We start from the raw sequence: 19,711 nt of genomic DNA on the forward strand, positions 1-19,711 counted from the left end.
GAGACGTTTTCCCTTGCAACACCTGTGGGAAGTGCTGCACATCCAGAATCGGCCTCTTCTCTCATATGAGGACACGCACCGACAGATAAGCCTGCCTGTCTACTCATCCGTCGGTCCGACGGGAGACTCCATCATCATCATCATTATGTTCTCCCAGGTCAGCCTTGGTCAGTGACCAGTGGTGGTCTGGTGGTCAGCGACGGTCAGTGGTCAGCAATGGTCATTGGTGGTCAGCGGTCATTGGTTCATAATGATTTCCCGAAATTTTTATCAATTTGCCATCCATATATACTTGTCTGCCAAAAACGATTTACGGTATGAATATACCAGGGTATGATTAAAAGACACTGTTTTTATATTGTCGAGAAAGTGTGTGATCAACAAAAAATGATATGTTGTTATTAAAGAAGTGTCCTATTTGACTAAGCTTAGGTTTGTAGAGATTCATATTATATCACTCAGTCTTTTACTATCAAGAATGACCAGCTAAAATGTATCCTAGCGTTACAGGCGTTCTGTTACTGATCCATTTCTTTTCAGTGGTATTTTTCTTTCCAGAACTTATTCCATAAAGTCCTTGGTTTTCTTTGTAAATTGTGACAAATTACATTGATTAACTTTAAAACCATCATCAATACTGAATCTCATATCGCGGCGAAACAGTGTGAATGTGTGTGTGTGTGTGTTTGTGTGTGTGTGTGTGTGTGTGTTCACCGAATAATGTATTTACTGTGTGTCAGCGGGATGCACACAACGTATATGTTTGTGTATAAGTGTGTGTGTGCGGGCAGACAGACAGAGAGACAGAGACAGAGAGAGAGTGACAGATAGAGGCATAGAGGGAGAGAGATAAAGAAACAGAAAATGAGAGACGGAGAGTGAGAGAGAGAGAGAGACACAGAGACAGAGACAGAGGGAAGAGACAGAATGAGAGAGAGAGAGAGAAACTGACAGAGGGAAGAGAGAGAATGAGTGAGATTGAGAGAGAGAGAGAGAGAGAGAGAAAGAGAGAGAAACTGACAGAGAGAGAAACTGACACAGAGAGTGGCAGAGAGGGGGAGAGACATAGAAACAGAAAATGAGAGACGGAGACAGTGAGAGAGACAGAGAGAGAGAAGAGAGAGAAAGAGACTGACAGAGAGAAGAGAGAGAATGAGAAAGACAGGGAGAGAGAGAGTGGCAGAGAGGGGGGGGGGAGACAGAGAAACAGAAAATGCCGAGAAACGGAGAGTGAATGAGAGAGAGAAAGAGAAAGAGAAAAAAAAAACTGACAGAGAGAGAGAGAGAGAGAGAGAGAGAGAGAGAGAGAGAGTGGCAGAGAGGGGGAGAGACAGAGAAACAGAAAATGAGAGACGAAGAGAGAGAGAGAGAAAGAGAGAGAGAGAGAGAGAGAGAGAGAGAGAGAGAGAGAGAGAGAGAGAGAGAGAGCGTTTCCCCGTAGATACAACTGAGTCGTGATGAAAAAGTGTAAGTCCACTCCACACAACAGCGGGCCCAACAAACAAGTCGCTGCTCAACTCTGAAGGCGGACGGCTGGTATGAAGAGAACACATAACACATTCATCATTCCACAACACATCTTTGATCAAGCAGAAAGCATTATCAGTCACAAATATATACATACATCTGTATTTGACTGTTTTTGGATCTTTGTGAGAGGGAGTATCGACACGGGAGAGTATCGACACGGGGGAGTATTGACACGGGGGAGTATCGGGCTGACCCCTCCTTTCACCCCTTTTGGCCCATGGTGGAATTCAAACAAAACACACACACACACACACACACACACACACACACACACACATCATATAGTGTTTCAGTTACGTTGATACATGGTTTTAACCTTTTTTTGTGAAAAGAATTACTCAGACCTATTTTGATGTGTGTGTGTTTATGAATGGTCACCTTGGAAGCATAGATCTATCAACCACATCACCTCGCCCTTTGAATGAATTTCATGAAATCATTCTTTTTTGCAACACTGACATTAGGGAGGAAGGGAGCAGAATGATCCAGAAGACATTTATTTAGTATCTGCCAATGTCCAAGAGAGTCTGGGTTCGATTCCCACTCTCACTCTGTCTCTCATGTTTGACTGGAAAATCAAACTGAGCGTCTGGTCATTTGGATGCGACCATGGCGATATAAACCGAGATCCTGTGTGCAGCACACACTTGGCGCACTAAAAAAAAGAACCCCTGGCAACAGAATTGTTGTCCTCTGGCAAAATTCTGAAGAATAAATCGACTCTGATATACGTACACAAATATAAGCATGCACTGAAGGCCTGACTATTACGTGTTGGCAATTTATCGTATATGCTTTCAATGATTTTATATGTATATGTGTATGAATCTGCAAGTGTGTGCATGTGAACTATGAATGCTGCAATGGTAATCTGTTCAACACTGTGATGGGTTTTTTTTTGGTTTTTTGTTTTGTTTTGTTTTTACTCCTTTGCTTTTTGATCAGTCACATGCGTGTGTGTGTACATTTATTTATTCATTTACTTGTCTATTGTTTTATCCAACAATACTTGGCTTTGTTTATCTCTAACTGAACAGCAATAAGTTGCCTGTATGTGGGAGTAATTTGTAACTATTTGTGGGTGGGTGGAGGGGGGTGTAAGTATTTTTTAAGTGCATGTCATGGGGGGGGATCTACTTTGTGGTGGGGTGTGGGGAGGTGGGGAGTAAATTCAACTAGAGGGGGCCAGTTCTGACCAGTTGAAGTTTACCCCAAGAGGTCATCCCAGGCTGATCTAAACAGACCCCAAGGTTACTGGGCTAACCAGATTTTACCCCTGAATAAAAACTAACGAGGGCATGAATTACAGCTACACCAGGGCAACATCAGATCATGGAAACAGTCCCATTGACGGAGCAAGGAATCCACGCATGCACCAGAAAATACAAGGGAAAGGTGCAGCAAGGAGAACAGAAAGAGAAGAGAGAAGGGGACGGTACTGTGGTGACAGGCTGAGGGTGCATGGTAAGTCCCGCTGTTTATACTCTTGCAGGCCTTTGGAATGATTATCGGAGGTAACAACATTCCAAGCACTTGTTTGAATGAAACATTATCAAAAAAAGACAAAAAAACACACAAAAACTCAGTTATAATTTTCTTTATTTTTGTTTATTGGGGGTGTCATCAATTGTCAAAAAAAGACAACAACAAAAAAACTCAGTTATAATTTTCTTTATTTTTGTTTATTGGGGGTGTCATCAATCCAATCACAGTCATACAAGAATCATGAATCGTAACAGAAAAAGACAAAAGAGCATTGCCAACAACTGCGCAGAAGGAATTTTTGTATGTCCTCATTGGTTCTTGTTAATAACCAAAAGAATGTCCCCAACCCCCAAATTCATAGAAGCTACAGACAAATGATACATATAATTTTGTACTTCTGTACAAGAGAAAATCCCCTTGTAATGTTATAAACTAACCTGGTATAACCAAATAAAACTATAATTGCATTCTGAGAGAGATACAGTATCTTAAAGAAGCTGCTGCTTTAAGACAAGATGGCCACCATTGCCATAATAAAACTAGCTAAATTTTATTGAAAAACCCTTAATTTACTATTATTTATCCCAAAGACAAAATTACAACCCACAACTCATAGTGAAACACAGCTCACAACTACCTTAAGAAAAAACGAGAGAAAGAGAGAGACAGAGACAGAAAGAGATTCATTAATAAAATGCACAGAAAACTGTTTGACAAACATATAAAGAAAGTCCAGTTCAGAAAAAAAAAAAACCCAAACATTCAAGGCTTTCTACAACAAATAAATGTGAACTGACCAGACAGACAAAAAACAAGAGAGGATGAGATAATAGAAAGAAAGGAAAAGGGCCAGAGATAATTATGACTAAAGAGGATGATAGGAAAGAGGGCATTTCTTGGGTAGAATTTCCACAAGGTGAGGTGAAGACACTATACATACATACTCATTTCATATATATATATATATATATATATAGATAGATAGATATATGTGTGTGTGTGTGTGTGTGTGTGTGTGTGTGTGTGTGTGTGCTGAAAGAGCTCCCTGCATTCCCAAAGGGGAGGGGAATGGGGAAGGACAATCTCTTTCTCTCCCTTCAAAACAGAATAATTATTTCACAGTGATCAGAATTTTCATATAGCCAGATTACAATTTCAAATTGCCTTTTAGCCACAGTCTGCCTCATCTTGCATACTCATTTCATCACAGCATTCTTAAGTGTATGCCAGCAAAGGCTAGCATTGTTTTCTGATGATACAACAAAGAAACCAACAAAAAAAAAGTCCAACAAACAAAAGACCTGCATTCAAAATAATTCGAACAAATTCTATTCTAATAAAAAAAATTTCCATTAGTCTCTGCAAAAACAGCAAACATGAAAATAATGTTGTGAACTTACAGATGCAATTCCAGTGCAGAAAACAAACATCAGATTAAACATGCAGGGATATGAAGAGTTTGGATAAGCTGTGTGGGTGTACCCAGCACACAGAAATGTTATGATAAAATGATCTGATGTAACCTGCAGAAGTTTATTTTTTCCTTTCAGTACTTAACGAGAATTTTCAGTCTAATCTTAGTTTCTTTCTGTTAAAATCAGCATGAAACCCTGATACCAGTATAAAGATTTGTTCATTGCTCACATGGGCCAGGTGATGTAGATAAACACAGCTTCTTTCCAAGAACATGTTTTATGTTGTTAAAGTGAAACAAAAAAATAACACAAACAATGAGCATCTGATTTGTTTCTTTGTCTGTTTACTTACTGGTTCATATGTTTACGTTCTTGGGGGAATGTCCATTTTGTTATCAATCTTTTGTTTCTTTTTTTATTCCAATAAACAATCATTTTCATATTGGTAGACCATTTAAAGTATTTACATAATGGTCTGGCTGCCTGTGAGTTTCTTTATCTTATTTTGTTTATCTTCTGGAACTATTTGACTCTGCAAGTATTATACACAGTACCATAAGAAGTACCATTGTAATTTTTTTATATAAAGTTCGTATCTATCAACTTATCAACAACCAAGTACTAAACACAATATTTCCACACTCTTAAACTGCTTATTTCATATCATTCATAGCCTGCAATATTTAGCAGGTTTTGTTGATGTTAAGTGTCCATAAATCATGGCACTACTTTCACTGTAAACACGTCCAAGGAAAGCTTGGAATGAGTTGACTTCTTTTGCTATTTGTTGTTTGAGTATAAATATTTGAAACATGGAAAACAAACCACAGAATGTATTTATCACTGTTAGTTACAGCCCAACTAACCACATAGGGTCCTGTCAGTGCTGAAGTCAAAGATTATTCAAAGCTTTCCCCAAAAAATATCCCCCCCCCCCACCCCCCCCCAAAAAAAACTGGATGAATGGACCAGCAGGGCAGAAAATAAGAATGAAAAAGACAACAGAAAGAAAAGGAAAAGACCAGAAAAACAGAGAGCGAAAGAAAAGAGAAAAAAAAAAATCTAGCACAGAATTTCCAGAAGGTGGGGATACTATTCATGCTGAAAAAGCCCCTGGCCCCCAAATCACACATCAATACAGGCGACAGTGCATGATAAGAATGAAAACAAAATAAAACAAAAAAATTGCTGAAGTAAAACTCAAAATGTGATTCAGAAAAAATAAAAGGGTAGTACAGAAATTTGTTCTCCTTGTAGTCGCACTAAGAATCTACCATCACTTCAATATTGCACATCAAGAAATGTCGCCGAGAAATGCCACGTGCATTTGAACAAAAACAGCTTCTACCCTGTATGAGAAGAAAGAGGACATCAATTTTATCTCCTGGAAATGTCAAAAAGATCAAACAACAAAATGGTGGCAAGGTGGTGGGATGGATTATATTTACACACACACACATATGCGCGCACACACACACACACACACACACATATGCTCACACACACACACACACATACACAAACACACTAACAAAATGGTGATAAGGTGGTGGAAATGATATAATATTCATTCACACACACACGCACACACACAATAATGGTGGTTTAAGTGGTAGGAAGCATTATTTTCTCACACACACACACACACACACACACACATGCACAGAGATGATCTACATGAATGTAAATACTAACCATTGCTTGCGTCTTGAACTAGTGGTACTACCAAACAGAAGCACCATATGAAAGAGTGGCAATCATTAGAGTGGCAATCATACCTAAAGGAACACATCATGGAATATGATCAAGCAAGGATGAAGATGCTTTTTTTTTTTGCTTTTTTTTTTAAAAGAAATCATGTCCTATATTTACAATAGACATAAACAAAATATGTACATTGTATCAAAGTCTGCATAATTTGTACATTTACTACACATTCCATTTAAAGCTGTGCATTTACTACACATTCGGACTAATGCACTATTCACTTAACACATTGCCATATGCTGACTACACATTTAACTAACTCTGCTGTACATTTACTGTACATTTAGTTCACTGCTGTAAATCTACAAAACACTGAAATCATTGCTGTACATTTACTGTTCGTTTAACTCGCTGCTGTACATTTACTACACGTTGTAACCAATACTGTACATTTACTTTTCATTTTACTTACTGCTCTACATTTACAATTCATTTAACCCACTGCTGTAGATTAAACTACACAATGAAATAATTGCTGTACATTTACCATACATTTAATTCATTGCTGTACATTTACTACATATTGAAATCATTGCTGTACATTCACTACACATTTCACTCATTACTGTACATTTAAACACTGAAATCATTGCTGTATATTTGCTACGCATTTCACTCATTGCTGTACATATAGTTCACATTTAACTCATTGCTGTACATTCACTACACATTTTAACTCATTGCTATACATCTAGCACATACTGAAATGATTGCTGTACACGTTCTACACATGCAACCCATTGCAAACAATTAATGACACAACTCGGGACAACAAGGCTGCATTTTGGAATGTGTGTTGTTGTTGTTTTTTTCTTGGTTTTTTGTTTGTTTGTTTTTTGTTTTTTTTTAGGAAAATCATCTTAACTCTTTCCATACGAACGGCGAAAGAGACGATGTTAACAGCGTTTCACCCCAATTACCATCATCAAAATATTGCAAGCAGAAGGCTCTTATACTGAAGACATGAATGTTGACAAAGAATACCACAATTCTGACGACGGAAGCTAAAGGTTGGGTCATTCAGACACCCACTGGACATCCGAGGGGTCTGTGTAGAGGAGAAGAGAGGACTGTCCGTACTGAGTGAGTTAACGTTTGCTACTCAAATTCATTCTTCCACACCACTAATATTTTTTCAAGCATGTCCAAGATTGCCATAACCTTGGGTTGCCTACCTCCTTCCTCCTTACTCGTTAGTAAAATATACACAGAAGTGAGCTATCAGATTATCAACAATGCTCAGAAACAAACGAGAAAGTCGAGGACAAACAAATGGCCTCAACAAAACAATATGCATGTACTATAACTACAACTTATCAAATCAATAGTTTCGTAACAGTAAATCTCAAATTAGGGTTGAAATTAGTTCCATGTAAGACATGCTAGCAAAATTAAATGATGTGCATGGCAGATGACAGTAATCATTTCATGTAGATAACGGTAATTATTTCAGGTTTTTTGTTTTCTTTTTTTTTATAGTTTTTTTTTCTCTTTTCTTTCTTTCTTTTTTAACAAGAAACCTCAGTTCTGAAAGAAAATTACAATTGGCAATGAGCATTCAGACAGCAAAGAATACAGCTCAGTTTCTCTTTGACTAGGGTTTCTGCTGTGCACGTAATGAAAAGTTTGTTCTCATTTGTCTTTTTTGTCTTTTTCTTCTTCTTTTTTCATGTATTTACTTTACATGTCGTTGCATTTTTTCTTTAAAAAATCAGTTTTCTTTATTTTGTTTCTGTTCATATATGAAGACACAGTACTGCACTCAGCATACACTTATATTGCACTATATCCACAGTAACAGAGATTTCTGTACATCAATTTTAAGTACAGATTTATTCATTACTAAAACACATGAACATGAATACATACACACATTTTTCAGGCAGAATGAATTAAAAACACACTAGCTCCATTTCATATGCAAAACGCATGCTATATATGAAGAGTATGCTATACGATTTGGTTACAATTTGGTAAACAAGAATTTATACAGGATGGAAAGAGATTGAGGAGAATTTACACAGAGTGATGGAAAGGGAGGAGAATTTATGTTGATAATCAGTAAAATCTACCAACACAGCCTCACCAAGTGTACTCCCAAGACTGCTATTTACAGAAGGTGAAAGATATATGATTTAAAACTGACAGATAAAAGATTGAGAAAAGCATATGTGTATGTGTGAATATGCCAGTATGAGTACTTGTGTATGTTGGGATGGTTGGAGGCTATGTGTGTAAATGTGTGTGTGTGTGTGTGTGTGTGTGTGTGTGTGTGTGCATGCATGTGTGTGCATGCCCAACCTATGTGTGCATGTGCCTGAATGTGTATTTGTGTGCAGCAGAGACAAAGCCAAGAATTTCAGCAATTAACATGAACTGACAATAGTCATTGAAAATACACTCTGTGAGTGCACATGAATCCTAATATAAGAATATTTACGAGTATCTACACAAGCGTGCACATCTGTGCCAGGAAAGCATGTGTGCACACACTGATCAAAGCACATACAGGCACATGTACTTGCACAAGTATATATGTGTTCTATAAACGGTAAGTATAGGACAGCCCTTCAATAGGAGAAATAACTGTAAAGAACCATAGAAAAGACCTTCAATAGAAGAAATAACTTGCAAAAAAAGGCCATAAATATGTCAGTCATGGGTAAGAACTGTGATAAAATATTAGAAAAAAAAACCCATTTACATTCCTCTCTCAGTTTCTTTCATACAAGCAATACAAAACAATAATAATGAAAAACAGATTGAGCATGAATTGTACTGCCTACTGTGGAGATGAAAGTCAAGTGCACAGCATATTAACAAAATAATTAGGTTTTTCATTTGTTTCTTTCTTTGTTTTGTTAGCAGTCCTGTTGAAAACTGTACAATGAAAGACCCAGTTCAGCCAAGCACAATGTGTATTCTGAACAGATTTCATGCACACTGGAATTCTGCTCTGCAGCAGCAATTTTAGATTTTACTCATCAACATCATCATCATCATCATCATGTGTATATAGCAATTACCGTGTGCCTTTAAGAGCATGCTTTAAAAACTAGATCTGGTTTCAACTGTCATGAAATATTTAAGTTTTCTGATTGATATCACTGTCTGAAGCATGTAACAATTTGAATAATATGAGTTGATCCATTTTCAGTTGCTTTTTGGCTATTAAAAAAGAAACAGAATGCTCAAATTACTCTTTTTTGTTTGTCTATTTTTATGTGCATGGTGGTTCACATTATGTCCATTCCAAAACAGTTTTTTGCAACGTTAAAAGACAGAACAAACTGATTTGTTCACTGTCGATTAAACACACAGATGTATAATCATAATGTATAATCATAAATATATTTTTGTGGATCCCTGCTCAGATGTATTGCACAAAGTGATAGATCAATCCAATTCAAATACCATATCAGTACCAATATTGCACATCAATGATAAATTCATTAATAAAAACAATATCAACTCGCAAATGCCACCACCACCATTATCATCAGTGATACATGTTCGTTCTATAGATGCAATACCATAGACCTGAAAAAAATTATGCAAATTCATTAGCGAAGAATTCACGCAAACTTTGCATCCATCCAACTGACACAAAATTTACTTTACAGTTTTGATTGAAACAAGTGTGTCAGTACAACCAAAGGAAGCACTCTGTGTCAGAAATGACAGAATTTAATACAGGCCCAGTTGCTACGAAAGAAGAGATGTGAAGCAAAGAGGAAGCATAAAATTTGGGTGAACAACATTTTGAAGCTCAGGCAGCAGCTGGGTGCTTACAACACGCTGGTTAAAGAGCTTGGGTTTGGTGGAGATGTCTTCAAGAAATACATGCAGCTTACTATGGAAAAGAGTTCTTTAGTTGTGGACCAGGTAGCAGGGTATCTCATCAAAACACTGCCTCAGTCAAGAAAAGATCTGGCAAAAAGACTGGGCAAACTTTGCATGCCAATAAAAAAAAAGTTTTATTCACTCGTGCTAAAGAAAAGAAGAAAATGTTTGCAGCAAAGTTCATGTGGAATTTTTGGCAGACTTTGCATGCAAAGAAAAACGTTTTACTCACTCATGCTAGAGAAGAAAAGTTTTGCAGCAAAGTCAAGTGGAATGTAGGTCTATGAATTTATGCAATACCAGAATGGTTGATACTCTTTTTTTTCTGTCAGTGTGAAATTTGCAAGTGAATTTCACATCAGTTTTTCAGGTCTAAGGAATTTCACCCTAAGACTGCATGTCCCAAATATATGGGCACACACATGGCCAATAAAACAACAACCCCCAAACCTCCAATGTCATCAGTCAGATACAGACAGTTTTGTCCTGTTTTCCCAGTGTCAGTAAGAAGTGTCAATATTAAGTATATTGAAAAGCCATAAAAACAATAACAAAAGCTTTCATAAAATTTTATCTATCAAAATCACTCCTTCTCTCTCCCTGATGATGTGGGATGTTGTCATTTACAATTATTTACACCTTAATTTAGCAATATCGTCCCACAACATTTGCAGTGATGATGTTTGACAACAATAACAACAGCAACAACAAAATAAAATCAGTCAACAGAGGTCATCAGCCAGGCTTTAAAAGTTTTGTCCTGCCATTAGTATTGAGGCAGCTTCAAGAGTTACATAAACTGTACACTTTCAATGAAAACTCGTGTCAAAAGATGGAAATTTGATCTATTATTGTTTTTTGTTGTTGTTTTTTTCATCTTCTTTTCTTTTTTTTTTTTTTTTGCTTCCAGAATCTAGGCCAAACAAACACTCCAGAATTTTTACTATCCTGAAATAAGAAATACAACAAAGCAAAACAAAAGCTCCTGGAAACACACATACCATTAACACATGCACACACACACACACACACACACACACACACACACACACACACACACACACACACACATAACAGCTCACTGTCAAATAATCACAATCTCATACAAAAAAGTTATTATCAAATCCTTGCAGTCATCATCAAATATTCACAAGCTCACACATGCACACAAAATCTTATCATCAAATACTTGCATTCCTCATCAAATACTCACAATCCCATACAAAAAAAAAGTTATCAAATATTTGCAGCCTCATTCTGATTCTTACTAAACCTTTACTTGTTTGCTTTAATGCACAATCCACTTCCAGGCACCTTTGTCAAAAACTGATTTACGGTCAACAGCCAAAGAACTTGCAGTTGTAAGAACAGTACATTTTGAACACACATATTCTACAGTACAATAAGCACTGTCAAACATCATCACAAAGCACTCTTGTCAGTCGTTTCTCTTCTCCACCAGACCAAGGCATGACAAAAGCCAACACATCCACAAAAAAAAACCTAATAGAAAAAATACTAACTTGTGAACTGTTGACTGATTTTCCAGATCAGTCCACCATTCAAACTGATAACTGGTTTAAAACCAAGGAATGACAAATACCAATCAATATAATAATAATCATCATCATTATAATCATCACTGTTATAATAATAACAACAGTAATGATAATAATTGCAATTGTAATAATAATAATAATAATAATGATAATGTAAAAGGTACAATGTAACAAGGTAAAATGTAATAAAAATCTTATTAACTCATACTGTTGACTTGATTTTCCAGATTCAACAAGCTGACATACCAACAATATAAAAAAATATATATATATAAAAAAAGAACCAAAACAACCCTAACAACTCAAACTATGGACTTGAGTTTCCCACATAAGTCAAACACTCAAAAACTGCCGACCAGTTTAAACATTAACAACTCAAACTGTGGGCTTGATTTTTCCACATCAGTCATTAAACACTCAAAAACTGTCGACCATTTTTCTGTCAAAAAAAACCCAACAATGTTCAGCCCCTAAAACAGGCACGACTCTGTACTCCGTACACTGACCAGTTTAAACCCTAGCAACTCAAACTGTGGTCTTGATTTTTCCACATCAGTCATCAAACACTCAAAAACTGCAGACCGCTTTTCCTCCCCCAAAACAATGTTCAACCCCTAAACACACACAACTCCATACACTGACCAGTTTAAACCCTAGCAACTCAAACTGTGGACTTGATTTTTCCACATCAGTCATCAAACACTCAAAAAAACTGCAGACCGGTTTTCCTAAAAAAAAAGCTATTTTCAACCCTAAACACACACAACTCCGTACACTGACCAGCTTAAACCCTAACAACTCAAAACTGTGGACTTGATTTTCCACATCAGTCATAACACTCGAAAACTGCCGACTGATTTTTTCAAACAAACAATATTCAGCCCCTAAACACACACAACTCTGTACTCTGTACACACCAGGCCAACAGCCATTTCCAGCACCACCACCACGTTTTCCAAAAGCCAATGTTCAGCCCCTAAACAGGCACGACTCCGTACTCCATACACACCAGACCAACAGCCATTTCCAGCACCGCACCCAGCACCAGCACCACTGCAGCCCCATCAGCTGACCGGGAACTCCATGGAGGGGGAGGTGTGCAGTGCCTTGTAGCAGGGCCGGCACACAGGCACAGGTTTGCGAGAGTAGTGGCCTGGGAGCGCCGTGTTGCGGGCGATGCACCTCAAGCAGAACACCTCTCCGCACTTCCAGCAGTGGAACTGAAACCCAGGACACAAGGTGGAAAAAGCTCAGATATCAGTGCTGTGTGTACGGGGAATAAGAAAACATATGGGTTTGACTGTGTGTTGTGTTGTGTGCACACATGCATACACCTACACCTACACCTAGACCTACATATACACATACACACACACTGACTGTGTGAACACACAGGCATACACCTACACACACCTACACACACACACACACTGTATAAATACAATAAAAGAACATCATGATTATAATATAATTAAAAAAAAACCCACTCTTTAAAGATGTAAGATACCCCACCAATTTATATGGCGATCAAAAGAGGTAGCAATATTTAATTACATAAAACACAAGAATATCATCATTATAAAGTAATTCTTAACCCCATACCTCTCACCATTTTCATGTAGCCATCAAAACGTGTATGACTGCTAAGATCATATATGATTTAATAGCATCATCATTTTGATTTTTTTTTTTTTAATTAAAAAGACAAAAGATTTCACACTTTTTTTACACAGTGATCAAAATGTGTTACAAAGCGTACAGTTAAATTCAACACATGAACATTATCATTATAAAATTTCAAGAAAAACATCCCAACTATCTCATCTTTTTTCTAGGTTGTCATCGAAAGGTATAGCACAGCTGCATTTAACTACTTGACTGCTGCTGGCGAGTATGCTTGTCAGAAAAAAGGCTGCCACCTCATGGAGATAAAACAGAGCTTACAGGTCAGGATGTCAATCAACTTTCTTCATTAGGACTTCTTCCTCTTTCCTCACCAAAATCAATTACACCACTGAAAAATACACAAAAAGTGGAAACTGCACTTAAACTCTTTCACTGCCAAATTCATATGTGAAAAACACCGCCAAACATTTTAGACTCAATGCTTTCGGTCACACAATCTGATTCATGTCCAAGACACTCAACTGACTCGTTCACTTCAAACTTAGCCAGGTGGCAAAGGTTAATCATTGTTTTAATTGACTGAAGAACTGGTTGCAGCTGTCATGCTTCGTAACGATATGACAAATGGTCCTTTTAACATGGCCCCTTGATGTCGACTAAAATCGCCTAGTGTGGTGAACTGTCTGGTCGACTTAAGTTGCCTATGGAGGCGAAAGAGTTAAATTCACGCCCACACTGATCTCGTTTCACCAAGGTTCAGCAGTCAAGGGGTTAAACATACAAGAATATCATGACCATACTAAACATAGAAACTGACACCAAGACACGTCCACCTTCTTCACTAAACATAGAAACTGACACCAAGACACGTCCACCTTCTTCACTAAACATGAAAACAGACACCATGCACGTCCACCTTCTTCACTAAACATGAAAACAGACACCAAGACACGTTAAACCTTCTTCACTAAACATGAAAAAAGACACCAAGACATGTCCACCTCCTTCACTAAACATGAAAACAGACACCAAGACATGTCCACCTTCTTCACTAAACATGAAAACAGACACCAAGACACATCCACCTCCTTCACTAAACATGAAAACAGACACCAAGACACATCCACCTCCTTCACTAAACATGAAAACAGACACCAAGACACGTCCACCTCCTTCACTAAACATGAAAACAGACACAAGACATGCCCACCTTCTTCACTAAACATGAAAACAGACACCAAGACATGTCCACCTTCTTCACTAAACATGAAAACAGACACAAGACATGCCCACCTTCTTCACTAAACATGAAAACAGACACCAAGACATGTCCACCTTCTTCACTAAACATGAAAACAGAGACAAGACATGTCCACCTTCTTCACTAAATTGACAACAGACACAATTAAGACATGTCCAACTTCTTCACTAAACATGAAAACCGACAACAAGACATGTCCACCTTCTTCACTAAACATGAAAACAGACACCAAGACACGTCCACCTTCTTCACTAAACATGAAAACAGACACCAAGACATGTCCACCATCTTCACTAAACATGAAAACAGACACCTAGACATGTCCACCTTCTTCACTAAATTGACAACAGACACAATTAAGACACGTCCACCTTCTTAAGTAAACATGAAAACAGACACAATTAAGACATGTCCACCTTCTTCACATAGTGATCGAAGGGCGTGGCACAGCTGCAGTTCACCACGTGTCGCAGTGTCTTCCAGGCGACAGCCACGGTCCCTGCCTCAGCCTGCAGCACCTCCTCACTCAGCTTCTCCAGGCTGGGCGACCGCACCATGGACAGCGTCATCCCGCCCTCCTCCAGCCCCGACCTTGACATTGGGGAACCGGACTCGTCAAACCCCGACTCTGAGTCGCTCTTCCCGTGGCTCTGACTGCCCTGGTCAGACAGAGGAGGCAGGGTGCATAGTGCATGACTTATTCATTCAGTCACTTTTCTCATGGTTTCTTACTCACACAGAGCACAAATGAGGCAGGGCGTACAGTGCATGAATCATTCAATCATTTTACTCATGAATCATTCAATCATTTTACTTGTGGTTCTGACTCCCACATAGCACAAAGGAGAAAGGATGGATCATATATGACTTATTCAGTCACTTCTCTCAAGATCCTGACTCCCCTACTCACACAAAGGAGACAGCATGCATAGTGCATGACTTATTCAATCACTTCTCCCTTGACCTAACCTGGTGGTGGTGGTGGTGGTGGTGTGTCCATCGAGATCGATGATGACCATCGTTGTCATCCAGCTGGGGGATGGGGGGAGGGTGGTGGTGGGGTGGGGGGGAGGATGCTCATGAATCTACCTGTGAATGCGCAGATGGCTGAATAGTCCAATCTGCGCACAAAATGTTCACTGACAGTTGGGGCAGACAAAGACAGGCATACCATTGTCAGGGAGCTTGTTTGCCCGTGACTTTCTGGCCTGCCTCTTCTGAACAGCTGCAGCAGTCCTGTTGGCCTCGCACAACTTGGCACCTTTGTGCACAGCAGCGCGCCATTTGTCACGGTCCACCGCAGATTCCTCCCAGGAGTCAGGGCTGATATCAAACGCTTTCAGAGAGACTTTCAGAGTATCTCTGAAGCGCTTCTTCTGACCTCTGTGTGATCTCTTCCCTTGTTGCAGCTCGCCATAGAAGAGCCTTTTGGGCAGCCGATGGTCTGGTATGCGCGCCACGTGTCCAGCCCAGCGAAGCTGGGACTGCATCAGCATGGTGAAGATGCTGGGAAGGGTGGCTTTTGCGAGCACCTCTGTGTCTGGGGTCCTGTCTTGCCACTTGATGTTCAGTAGCTTCCTGAGGCATGTTGTGTGGAAGTGGTTCAGGTTCTTGGCATGTCGTTGGTACACTGTCCAAGTTTCGCAGGCGTACAGTAGTGTGGGGAGAACTACTGCTCTGTAGACCTTTAGCTTGGTCTCAAGACTAATGCCTCTTCTGTTCCAGACATTTGCATTGAGTCTACCAAAAGTTGCGCTTGCTCTTGCAATCCTGACGTTCACTTCATCGTCGATGGTCGCATTTCGTGACAGTGTGCTGCCAAGGTATGTGAACCGCTCCACCGCACTGAGTCTCTGACCATTGACTGTGATGTTGGGCTCAACGTAGGGTTTCCCTGGGGCTGGCTGATGGAGAACTTCAGTTTTCCTCGTGCTGATGGTAAGGCCGAAGTTCCTGCTGGCAGTGGCAAACTTGTCGACGCTGAGTTGCATGTCAGCTTCAGATCCAGCGTTGAGGGCACAATCATCAGCAAACAAAAAGTCTCTGATGATGTCTGTCATGACCTTCGTTTTTGCTTGAAGCCTTCTGAGGTTAAACAACTTGCCATCTGTTCGGTACTTTAGGCCGATTCCAACATCACCATCTCTGAAGGCATCAGTAAGCACTGCAGAGAACATGAGGCTGAACAGCGTTGGAGCCAGGACGCAGCCTTGCTTGACACCATTTGTGACAGCAAAAGGAGCAGATGTTTCGCCACTGTCCTGGACTCGAGCCTGCATGCCTTCATGGAATTGGCTGACCAAGGAAATAAATTTCCGAGGGCATCCGTACTTGGCCATGATCTTCCACAGTCCCTCTCTACTCACGGTGTCGAAGGCCTTAGTGAGGTCGACATAGGTGGAGAACAGATAGCATTTTGCTCCTGACATTTCTCTTGCAGCTGCCTTGCAGCAAACACCATGTCGGTGGTTCCGCGCTCTTTTCGGAATCCACATTGGCTCTCAGGCAAATGACCTTGGTCAAGGTGTGCTGTGAGGCGGTTTAGTAGGATCCTGGCAAGTATCTTGCCTGCGATGGAGAGCAAGGAAATGCCCCGATGGTTATCACAGGCTTGCCGGTTCCCCTTTCGCTTGTACAAGTGAATGATAGATGCATCTTTGAAATCCTGGGGGATCGTCTCTTCTTTCCACATGAGTGAGTACAGCTGATGGAGCTTCTCAGTCAGCACAGTGCCTCCATCCTTGTAGACCTCTGCTGGTATGGAGTCTGAGCCAGGTGCTTTGCCACTGGATAGCAGACGGATTGCTTTCTGGGTCTCAAGAGGTGTTCGCGGATTGTCCAGTGCTTCGTTGATGGGGACTTGTGGGAGACGGTCTATGGCTTCATCATTTATGGAGGAAGGGCGATTTAAGACACTGTTGAAGTGCTCAGCCCAGCGTTCGAGAATTTTCTCCTTCTCGGTGATCAAGGTATTCCCATCTGCACTGAGGAGGGGGGATGATCCTGAGGATGTGGGGCCGTAGACTTCTTTTAAGGCATCATATAACTTCTTCATATCGTGCCTGTCAGCATATCCCTGGATCTCATCAGCTTTGTCACTCAGCCACTTATCCTGCATTTGGCGTAACTTTTGCTGAACAGTCCTGCGGATGGCATCGTACGCATCCTTTTTTGATGTGGACTTTGGGTTGCTCAGGTAGGCTTGATGCAGATGGCGTTTCTCATCCAGAAGCTGCTTGATTTCATCACAGTTTCATCAAACCAGTCTTTGTGCTTTCTGGTCATGGGTCCCAGGGTCTCTGAAGCTGTACTATAGATCAGCTCACGCAGGGTCCTCCAGTCAGACTCCACATTCTGGTTGTCCTGAGAGGCTGATTCCAGACGATCTTCCAGCAGCTCCACAAAGGACTGTTTGATGGTGATGTTTTTCAGCTTAGCGATGTTGGGCCGTTTTGGAGCCTTCTGGCCTTGGGGGCGTCTCTTGGGCTGGATTCGAATATTCAGCTTCGAGACTACAAGGCGATGGTCTGTCCAACACTCGGCGCCACACATGGTCTTTGTTACACGTACATCTTGCCTATCCCTTTTCCTGACGATGACATAATCGATGAGATGCCAATGCTTTGAGCGAGGGTGCATCCATGACGTCCTGTTACGGGTAGGGAGGCAGAAAACTGTGTTGGTTATCAGCAGTTCGTGCTCTGCACAAGTCTGAAGCAAAAGCAATCCATTTGGGTTGCAGTGGCCCACACCGTGCTTTCCAATCACTCCATCCCAGGAGATGTAGTCAGAGCCAACTCTAGCATTGAAGTCCCCAAGAATGATGAGCTTGTCTGCTTTAGGGATAGCAGCAATGACAGAGTGAAGGTCCTCGTAGAACTTCGCCTTCACTTCATCCGGGTTGGTCATGGTTGGGGCGTAGGCACTGACAATGGTGAGGTGCTTCTGGCCAGATGCCAGTGGGAGTTTCATGGTCATAAGCTTATCGTTGACTCCCTTTGGGATTCCAGCTAGCTTGCTGACAAGTGCTGTTTTTACTGCAAAACCAATGCCAGCCTCACGTCGCTCTTCGCTTCCTCGTCCACTCCAGAAGAAGGTGTAACCAGATCCCTGTTCACAGAGCTCACCTTCGCCTGCAAGCCCAGTCTCACTCAAGGCTGCGATGTCAATGTTGTATCTGGCGAGTTCGGATGCAACTAGTGCTGTTCTCCTTTGGGGTCTGTCCGTGTTATCTCTGTCCAGGAGAGTCCTTATGTTCCAAGCACCAATGGTGAGAGGAACGATCTTTGTTTTTTTCTTTTCTTTCTTGTTGTTTCGACCGCTGATGTAGGGTCCCCGCCAGCCGCGGTATGCTGGCCAGGGTGATATGGAGCAGGCAATTTTTAGGGCACCTTTTCTAGCCCCTTCCTCATGCCAGGGAGGTGAGCAGTGCATTCCTAAAGAGGGCTGCTCGGACGCTCAGACGGCTGCCGAGCTCCATCGCTGCTCCTGTCGACGAAGAACGACCCTATGGCCTGAGCCGCCTGCGTGCAGGTCTGCGGCTGCAACTGCCAGTGTACCCACACCTGTCGTTTCATCGCTCGCCTGTCGCCACAGGACTTGGGGGTGATGAAATGATGAAGGATGAAAGGTCATTTTGGATGACTGATGACTTGCGCGATGAGTTTGTTTAAAGTGAAGAGGAGTTGCGCAACGTCGACCTCACTCTCTCGTCCGGGTCCACCAATTTCCAGTGGCAAGACTAAGTCGAGACGACTGGAAGATGAGCACGGATGCAGTGGATGACCAAGATATCCTTTCGGTATCTCATCTTGCTCTCTGCACTCCACAGTGCGTTGCTGTAACCGCCTTCCTCTCCGTTGAACCGACAGGTTTCTTCCGCAGATTCTGCTGGATCCAGACTTCGCATGCATGGGTAGACACACCCCGGGGGCCAACTGCGTGTGGCATGCACACATCACGGTGGAGCTAGATGGCCGTCGGTGGCTCTCCTGAGCCAACGCCCTTTTATGGATCTCCATAAGGGTGTCTAGCCACCCGCCTCACCAGTCCCAGTTTAGTCGCCGGCAACCCGACCCTGAACAGGTTGTACTGGATTACAGGTTACCAGTAGCAGATCTAATGACCTGACCTGACTCTCCACATTCCACTACTCCGGGGCCAAACTCCACTGTTCTAACAGGGACTTTTCTTACTTTTTCTTCTCATAAAATGACCGAAACAAA

General features: G+C 41.0%; 1 protein-coding gene across 2 annotated transcripts in view; it reads right to left on the reverse strand.

Annotated features, from left to right (window-relative positions):
* Window positions 1–7,048: 7,048 nt before the first annotated feature.
* LOC143283701 (phosphatidylinositol-3,5-bisphosphate 3-phosphatase MTMR8-like) overlaps window positions 7,049–19,711 on the reverse strand; it is a 64,774-nt gene continuing 52,111 nt past the window's right edge. For both annotated transcript variants that reach the window (XM_076589946.1, XM_076589945.1), the window contains exons 14-15: window positions 14,903–15,145; window positions 7,049–12,819 (exon numbers count right to left, since the gene is read on the reverse strand). In XM_076589946.1, the coding sequence (XP_076446061.1) occupies window positions 12,664–12,819; window positions 14,903–15,145 (399 nt within the window). In that variant the 3' untranslated portion in view covers window positions 7,049–12,663. The remainder of the gene's footprint in view (window positions 12,820–14,902; window positions 15,146–19,711) is intronic.

The sequence above is a fragment of the Babylonia areolata genome, chromosome 7, assembly GCF_041734735.1.
Source record: "Babylonia areolata isolate BAREFJ2019XMU chromosome 7, ASM4173473v1, whole genome shotgun sequence".
Taxonomy (NCBI): Eukaryota; Metazoa; Mollusca; class Gastropoda; order Neogastropoda; family Buccinidae; genus Babylonia; species Babylonia areolata.